Genomic DNA, 8,877 nt, shown 5'->3' with positions numbered 1-8,877 from the left:
ACAACCCTCTACTAAAAACCACCTGGGAGTGGGTATGCTGGGGCACTCAGTCTTGTGTCAAAATAAATGCTATCAAACAAGGCCCGCCCCTCTTGTTTGTGCTTGTTCAGCTGTCTCACGAAGTTTTGTTTCTGTAATGAACATAAAAAGGCGTGTGTGGGCAGCCTGGGCAGGGACTTGAGGTATGTACTGTGCTTGTGGGTCTAAACTGTCTGTATGACCCATAGGGTGGAGAGCAGCACTATCAACTGCAGATGTTGTCTTTCAGGAAGCCTTATTCTGCAGCTGGCTTGGGGTGCTTCTTGTTTTTTAGTGTGTGAAAGCTCTTGCCTCTTTCTGAAAAGTTATAAACATATTTTCATTATCTCCACCTTTCTTTGATGTCCACTGCCATCAAGCTTAGTCAAGAAGAATGAAGCAACGGGGTAATGATGGTTGTTACCAGAGCAGGCTACTTTCCTACCTGAAAGGAGGACGGAGCAAGGAGGTGGCTGGTCTCCCAAGTAATGGGATGACAGGAAACAGTCTGAAGCTGTGCCGGGGGATATTAGATTGGATATTAGGAAAAAAATCTTCACCAAAATGGTGCTCAGGCATTGGAACAGGCTGCCCAGGGAACTGGTGGAATCACCACCCCTGGAAGTGTTCAAAAACTGTGTAGATGAGGCCTCAGTGACATGGTTTAGTGGTGGACTTGGCAGTGCTGGGGTAATGGTTGGACTTGATGATCCTAAAGGTCTTTTCCAGTCTAGCTGATTCTGTGATTCTGTGAGCTGCCACAGAACTCCACAGGAGCGAGCAGCAGGTTACTGTGAAAAACTTCAGAGATTGCTATTTATTGAGAAACAAAGGCAGCATCCATTTCCTCATTACTGTAAAACACAACTCCCCAATGCCTTAAATTAAAAATTGAGTGAGATGTAGAAGTAACTAAATACAAGCAGAGTCAACTGATGAAATGTGTCTTCTGACACCTGTGCTAAATCATTCTGCTTTTCCTGTACAGTGGCTCTCCTGGTTGCATCTTCTATTCCCTACCAGTGTTCCATTCCCAGGCATGACTACAAAGCAGCACAGCTTTAGATAAAAAACCAACCCTTTTACTTCCTGCTCCCCTCTCGATCACATTATTAACAGCCTTGTACCTCACATGCTTGGTATTGCATGTACAAGCATGTGCAGCTTCCCCCACTCCATCAAAGCGCCATGTACACACTCCTGTAACCAACACAGCTTTTCAGTTTGCCACTTTGCTGCAATATTCCAATCAAGGGGAAGCTCCCAAGGAAGCTGTGGCTGCCCCATCCCCAGCAGTGTTCAAGGCCAGGTTAGACGTGGCCTTGAGCAACCCAGTCTAGTGTAAGGTGGAGGTGCCTATGGCAGGGGGGTTTGAACTGGATGACCTTGAAGGTTTCTTCCAACCCAAACCTTTCTCTGGTTCTATCCACCACTACAGCTTTGCCTTTGTGGCCCCCACTATGCACACTGGGAGGTTTTTGCCAGGAATTACACCATTCTTGCGTCATTACATCACACCCTGTAGCTAACACGCACCATCCCCGTGGCTGCCGCTGCACACAGCCAGCACGTGAGGCACGCAGTGGTTTCACACCCTCAGAAATTCGCACAAGCGCAGGCCCGGCCTCGTTCGCAGCTGGGCCCCCAGCGGCCACGTTAACAGCAAACTTCCACGTGGATTCCTGCAGAAGCCTCGTTTCAGCAATGGCGGCTGTCAGCCTACTTGCTGAAGTAACGGTCGGGCAGTACGCGAGGAGGAAGCACGGGCAGGATGTTGTGGCAACCAGCCGCACCGCCCTGCCCCGCGCCCCCAGACACCGGCTGGGGCTGGCTCCTCAGCCCGGCCCTGCCCGCGCCGGCGGGCAGCCCCGTGTCCCGCAGCGATAAGGGGGGACGCGGAGGCGCCGCGCGCCTTCCCGCGCTTTGGCGGCGCGGCTCTACAGGCCGAGGACCGATCTCGCGCCGATGCTTCCCGCGCGCCCGCGCCGCAGAGGCGGCGAGTCGGAAGGCGCGAAACTCCCGCGCATGCTCCCTGCTCCCCGCGGAGCGGGCGGGCGGTTGGCTTAGCCGCTCCGCGTGTGCCCGTGCAAGGCACGCTACACCCCGTGACGTCAGCGCGCAGCGTCACGCCGGGGGACGCACAAAAGTGTAAGTTTCAATTTTTTTTTTTTTTTTTAATTTTTTTTTTTTTACCCCCTCCCCGTTTGCAGGAGAAAGAAATTAAAATAAAAATAAAAAAAAAAAAAAAAAAGAGGGAAGAGCGGCGGGTTGGAGCGCGCACGTCCCGCGGAGGGGTTGCCCCCTCACTCCTCTTCGCCCCCCCCACTCCCCGTGCAGCCCCTCGGTGGCTGGGGCGCGGGCCGGGACAGCGGCAGCGGGCAGGTGTGCGGGGCCGCGGCCCGGGTGCGGGTATGTGTGTGGTGGGACCGGGGGGGGCGCCCGCCAAGCTGGCGACCGGCGGGGGCAGAGGCGGGTCGGGAAGTGACAGCCCGCCCGCCGCCGGCGGAGACCCCCTCCCCCCCCCCAACTCCTCCTGCCCCTTCCCCCCGCCCCGGAGCGCGCGGAAGGGGGGCGGGCCCAGGCGGCTCCCCCCCGCGTTGTCCCCCCCCCGTTCCCCCGCCCGAACTGCCGTTGGGGCCGTTGGTCTCCCTCCTCCCCTGCCCCCTCCCGCCGGGCTCGCCAGGCCCGCGCGCGCGCCGCCGCACATGTGCAGTTGGGCGCCTCCGCAGCGGCAGCAACAGCAGCGGCGGCAGCAGCGCGGCGGCGGGCGGGGGGTGCTGCTCCCGCTCCGCGCTCTGGGTCCCTGTCTGCGGGCGGCGGCGGGGGATGGAGCCGGAGCTCTCCGCCTTCGGCCGCTCAGGTGCGGGCAGCCCGGGCCGGCCTGCAGCAGGAGGAGGATGGGGAGCGCTGGGGGGTGCGATGGGGTTGTGGAGGAGGTGGAAGGGGGTGCTTGCTGCCGCCGGTCGTACGAGGAGGATGGGGACGGGGTGGACCGCGCGCCCCGTTCCCCTCCCCCTACCGCCGGCAGTGCAGCCCGGCGCGCGGGCGCGTCCCCCCTTCGTCGTGCCCCCGCCGCCTCTGAGGCGATTAGCGCGGCCCCTCGCTGCCGGGGCGGGGGGAGGCGGCGCGGGGCTTAGGGCTTCGCCCGGGCGGTGAGGCCCTGGTCTGGGGGCGCGGGGTGCGCGGGGTGGCAGCTGCCAGCCTCTGCCGTGTGCCCGCTTGCCTGCGAGGAGGAGGAGGAGGAGGAAGAAGAGGAAGGGGGGGTTGCAAGGCCCCGAGGGGGAGCTGGCCCCTGGGGCCTACTTGTGCCTGCTGCTAGAAATGGGGGTGGGGAGGAGGAGGAGGCGGCCGAGGGAGGGATCGCTTCCCCCGCCGCGCCCCGCGCTGCGGTGTTGTAAGGGGCGCAGCTGGACAGGGACCCCGCTGGGGTCGGGTCCACGCTGGGCTGAGCCCCGCTGTCGGGAAAGGAGGGTTTCCCACACGTGATCGTGAGGAGGGGGGGGCCTTAGGGGATGAATTGGTGATGACAGGAAACTTTTTCCTTTTTAAAACCGGTTATTTGAACGCTGAATTGTGTTTGGCAGTAGTCAATAATTGTAAAAACTTTCCCTCCTTTCATTTTTACAGTTGATGTTGTCTTTACTTGTTTTCCAGAAAATAGCACCATTGTCTCTGTGTCCTGCAGCTGTCAAGATTTTAAGAGGACTGATATCTAGTCTTTGGTAACATGGCAAAAGATGTAAGTATGTTTGTAGCACATCATAGGTGGAAGCATAGCTCATGGAGTATCTTTGTTTCTGTTAACAAAAGCAAGCAAGGTCATGCTTTATGATAGCTGGGATTAATGAGTATATGAAACTTTGTACATCAGGCCTAGGCTGTGTTTCTCTGTAGATGCAAAAGCATAAACCAGCTTCAGATCTGCAGCCATTTTTTTCAGAGGAATTAATCTTAAAAATTCACTATGTTCATAAAAGCACTTGGGCTTTTGGTGTCATGTGCATTCATACTGAACACTAAAACAACTTGGTTTTGAATTGATTAAAAAAAAAAAACCAGCAAATACTGTTCAGATGACAGATTTGTCATTGACTATTGTAGTCAACTAGCATTTCCTTTCTTGAGTTCAAGGAGGCATCATCTATATTCAAGGGAGTGAAGATGGTTCAGTCTCTGTAAGTGTTCATTGTTTATCTACCAAAAGGTGCTAGGTAGTGTATGCGAAAACAGGCTTTGGGGACTTTGATCATGGACTTACATTACCATTAGCATTAGTGGCTCTGATTCAGGAGCCTATGTCTTGAACTGTATTTACTCTTTACTCTTTCTAATACTTCTAAACAAAATTTAAACAGGTTGTGCCTTTAAGATGTAGTCCATTGTTAATACTTAACAAAATGTGGCTTTCACATTTCCTTATTGAAAATAAGATACTGCTCCATATTCAAATTCGAATGTATATCCCCTTCAGAGAAAAAAACAAACCTCAAAAAAGTAAGAGCATATAAGCTAATAAAAAGTGACACAATTCAAATTCTTAACCAGCAGGTTACAATCTAATACGACTGTGTTAGGTTTCAGATGGCAAGCACTTCCATGAAATAGCGATCAGTTTAACAAACTAACCTTGTAGTGAGTTTTAGTAGTTCAAAAGCAATTGAAAAACATCTTAATGCGCAGAGAAGCAACCAGAAATGCGTAGTCGCTCAGAGCTTGCCTGGAAGAGATAAGGGTGGCCAAGTACGTTGCAGATAGCAGAGTTCAGGGAATGAAAGGCCGTATAAGCGGGAAGAAAATGAAAGGGGAATGCTAAACTAGATGAAATTGAAACAGTTCAAATTAACTGAGCTACTCAAGTGCAGTTGTTTAATATTAGCTTTTGGGGGAGAAATCAACTAAGTGAAGAAGTGCTAGCACCTGAATACAGATGAATATCCTGGGAGGTCTAGGGGAGCAGAATGAGAATAAGACGTTTAAGAACAAGCCTCATTTTTGAAAGACATAGCTTATTCTAGAAAAGGGAGGAATGAGATATGATAATAAATTTCAGAAATGGAAGAAGATGCTACAGATAGAAAAAGAGAATGTTTTCAGTGTCTATTGCAAGAATTAATCAGCTGAATTTGGAAAAATGAAAATCTAGGTCAGGTTTTAGGTAAAATATTTGGTGTACTTGAGCGCCCTATTAGGGTAGATAGAAAGGGTACGCAAGCTTAAGTGAAGGATTGTCTAACCTGTTCTTAAAAACCCCTGTACATACTTAATCCTGCCTCAGGGAGGAAAGATGAACTGCTTAGCTTTTTGCAGACTATTACATACCCCACCATTACATGATGTCTAAAACGTGTAGTGAATGCTGGGAAATGTTAAATTTCCAGGTCTGATTATGGGTCATATTAAGTTTGGTTTAATGCTGGAAAATAGAGATGCCATTTACTATAGCTCTTTTTCAGAAGAGAAGAGAATTATTCCCGTATTTTTTGTCCAAAATCCAAGTTCTTTCCCAAGGTAAATAGTGGCATTAATCATGATAGAGACAGTATCACTGAATTTCTCGGTAGTGAATCCATGAAGACCTGCACCACTGTAAATTTAAACATTCTGACATGGAAATACGGCTGTGATGAATGGCTCGTGGTTCTGCCATGTCACCTATCAAGTGCACTAACTGACTGTGAGATGTAGTGGAGAAGAAGATGGCATAGTTGATGACTGCCCCCACCCCTTCCTTCCCTTTTTCTCAGCAGAGCTGAGATGGCTAAACTGTGGTAAGAACCGTGCTGTTACTATGCTAAGTCTGGGTTTCAGGTGGCATTTACATGGCCAAACATGCTTCAGTGTGCCTTGGAACACAGGCTTGGTGCATGTCCTGCTGTTGTGCTGCTGTGGCCTGTGCTTGCTGTGGCGTGGCTGCAGCAGGCAGCTCTGCAGAAGAGGAAGGTGTGGAGCCAAAGCGCCAGGAGAGAACATGCTCCTTCTTAACCCCTCCTCCCACCTGCCACGGGAGAGAACACTTTCCCTTTTGTTGCTCTCTTCCAGCTCTTCTTCTGATACCTCTTTACAAAAACTGTAATTTGAAAAGATTTCTTTGAAAAGTCAAATACTTGTAAAAGTTTGCAGACTAGGACTTTACTGGGTAACTGAACAAACAGGGAGCATGATGGAGAATACCAGTAAACTCCAGTGTTTTTATAAAGGATTAAATAATTACAGAGGTACAGATTAGGTAAAATGGCAAGATAATGCTCATCAGCTATTTGACCCAAGTCTAAATTCTGTTAAATATTACCTTAAAAATGTATCCCTCTAATGCTTTTCAGAGTGTACAATAAAAAGAAATAAGCAACAAAGCATTTTTTTTTTCCAAAATACTCCTATTTCCTCAGCAGTGGTCAGGAAGCTATTTGGGGCAGGGGGAAAGATACCTTCATATGGAGCACCTTAATTAAGAGCCTGGAGGTGGAGTTTTAAGAGCATAATCACAAGTAATGTTATAGCAGGATAAGTTGAAAAGTAATAATGCAAAAAAAATAGCTGATGAAGGTTAAAGTAACTGTGGGTATATCAATATATTTAAAAAACCACAAACATTTTATATAAAGTGTAGGGTATCTGGAATGCAGTAAATGTAAAGCGGGAAAAAAGAGAAGTGCATTGTGGCCTGGTAATAGCAATAAGCATAGCAATTTTTTAGTTTTATGCAAATGATCATAGTGTGGTGGAGCTGAGAAGCAATTCTAACAGAATCAGGCAGATTGGCCATGGAATATCATTCACTCAGTTCAGAAGCCCTTCATTATTTCATTAGAAGACTACCTTTTGTGTAATTTAAAGAAACAATGAGAAAACCCACATGTGGACAAGAGAACACCAATTACAGTATCTCAAGGACTTGTGTACCTTGGGAGTGGGATCATTCTATTGCTTGTCAAGAGGCTGAATGACAAATGAAGTTGAGGTCAGTGGAGTTTGGTACAGTTTGACACATACATTTGCACTGTGTGGGAAGTTTCTTGGTCTGAGACAGAGGGGGTCATCACATGCAGACAATCTCCAGAAACTCCATCTTAGCCATCCTCTCTGGTTGATCAGGGTCGTTTGCTAAGATTGCTGAGTCTACTGTAAACTCTTTCACTGCTTACAAATGTGGCACCTTTCAGACAGGACCTGGAGGAGCAGAGCCAGATGTACGCACTGGGGTCCTCAGCTGACTTCTACTGCTCACTGCATTCATGAGATTAATAGTTTGGTGAGGAGCGCAGTTCTCTAGGTGGAACTGTGACCTGTCCATCCTTGGCATGCTTAAAATTAGGCAGGAGGCATCAAAAGAAGAAGCAGGAATTACCGTAGCAAGAAAGTAAATTTGGTAACTTCCTTTTTTTGTCTTTTAGTTCCCACTCTTACGACTGAGGAATACTTGCTGGGCACCCTTATATTCTGTTATGTATTGAGAATTATCAGTAAATTAAGGCAGCAAATACTTTCTAGTATCAACAGTTAACATACCTTCCATAACTAAATTAACAATTCCTGTAGCGTAGCTGAAGATCCAACTTGTGCTGTGACTGTGTTTTGCCTCTCAGGTACTTCTGTTGCAAATGGACTGTTGGGGCCTCTTAAGCAGTCATAAAGAAGGAGAAGCTTGTGGGTCTTTTCTCTAAGACCTACTGTTTAGGTAGAAGAGAAGAAGCAGGAGTCACTTGCAGGAACTGTGTCTGTTAGGGGGGGTAGTCCAGTGAATGGTGTTACTGCGGGTACTGAGGAGAAAGGGGCTAAACAAAAGGAATGAGTGGCATTCCTTCTGATCTCAGTAATTGCATGTATCAAAATAGGTAAATTATATAAACAAAATACTGTCTATATTAGCAGTTGCTTATGATCATTTCAGTTGTTCACCAGCATTGTATTGACTCTTTCCCGTCATTTAAAAAATACATAATTGTTCATGAAGAACAGGTAGTTGAAAAACTAATTTGGTATTTCATGAACTTCTTAAACTGACATACCACTGTTAGCCTTCAGAGTTTCTCACAGACTAAGATATCTTTCTTGAGAGCTGTTCTTCTGGAAAGCTCACGCATTTCAGTGTTTCATAGGTTGCTGGCCATGGCACTGGCTTTTGAACCGCTCATTCTAGAACTGGATTATAATTATTTTTTAAATTATAGTTTACTAACGTCTTTTACTTGAATTACATTATGAAGGATTTTTCTCTTCATCTCTAGGTTGCATAAAACTTACTTTATCTCTTCAGTATTTCCTGGTGCTTTTGTTAATCTTACTGAATAGCAGCTATGACCCAGGTATCTAACTTTTTGCAAAGAAAGCAGTGTGCACATGTGTAAATCTGAGGGATACCATGTAAGAAGTGCTGCCTGAACAAAGTTCAGAACCTGAACTAACATTACTGTGTAAGAGGCCTAGAGATATAGGGATTAATGTTGATGCTTTATTTTAATTGAGTATTCGGAGTACATTTGGGTATGTAGTTCAATCCAATTACATTATTTTACAGTATTAATAAGTATTTCCCTCAAAGGATATTCAACACCCCACAGCAAATTCATTTCTTACCGCAGCTTTACTGGGTAGGTTTGCTAAATTTTGGGGAAAAAGCTCTGCACTTCTGCGTATTAATTTTGTGAGAACACCACAGAAGTTGTACGTAATAACTTTCCTGTGGTGCTTCTACATCAATCTTGAGCAAGTCTTTGTGGTCTGAAAAAGTTACATTTGGGATGGATTAAAAAAAAAGCCTAATGGAAGTAGGAAAAAGATGTATTTTGGATCTCTTTTGCATGATGCACTTTCAGTGCCTAGAAAGTATTGAAATCTTCAAAATGTTTTTCAGACTTTTCT

At 47.2% G+C, this 8,877-nt stretch overlaps 1 protein-coding gene across 3 annotated transcripts in view; it reads left to right on the top strand.

Moving 5' to 3' along the window:
- The first annotated feature begins 2,068 nt into the window (after positions 1–2,068).
- TFDP1 (transcription factor Dp-1) overlaps positions 2,069–8,877 on the top strand; it is a 44,479-nt gene continuing 37,670 nt past the window's right edge. For 2 of the 3 annotated variants that reach the window (XM_065677867.1, XM_065677865.1), the window contains exons 1-2: positions 2,704–2,878; positions 3,673–3,757. In XM_065677867.1, the coding sequence (XP_065533939.1) occupies positions 3,746–3,757 (12 nt within the window). In that variant the 5' untranslated portion in view covers positions 2,704–2,878; positions 3,673–3,745. Of the gene's footprint in view, positions 2,167–2,703; positions 2,879–3,672; positions 3,758–8,877 lie in introns of those variants that run through there. The other variant, XM_065677866.1, reaches the window with a different exon arrangement.

The sequence above is a fragment of the Lathamus discolor genome, chromosome 4 (assembly GCF_037157495.1).
Source record: "Lathamus discolor isolate bLatDis1 chromosome 4, bLatDis1.hap1, whole genome shotgun sequence".
Taxonomy (NCBI): Eukaryota; Metazoa; Chordata; class Aves; order Psittaciformes; family Psittacidae; genus Lathamus; species Lathamus discolor.
This window is presented reverse-complemented; position numbering and strand designations above follow the sequence as displayed.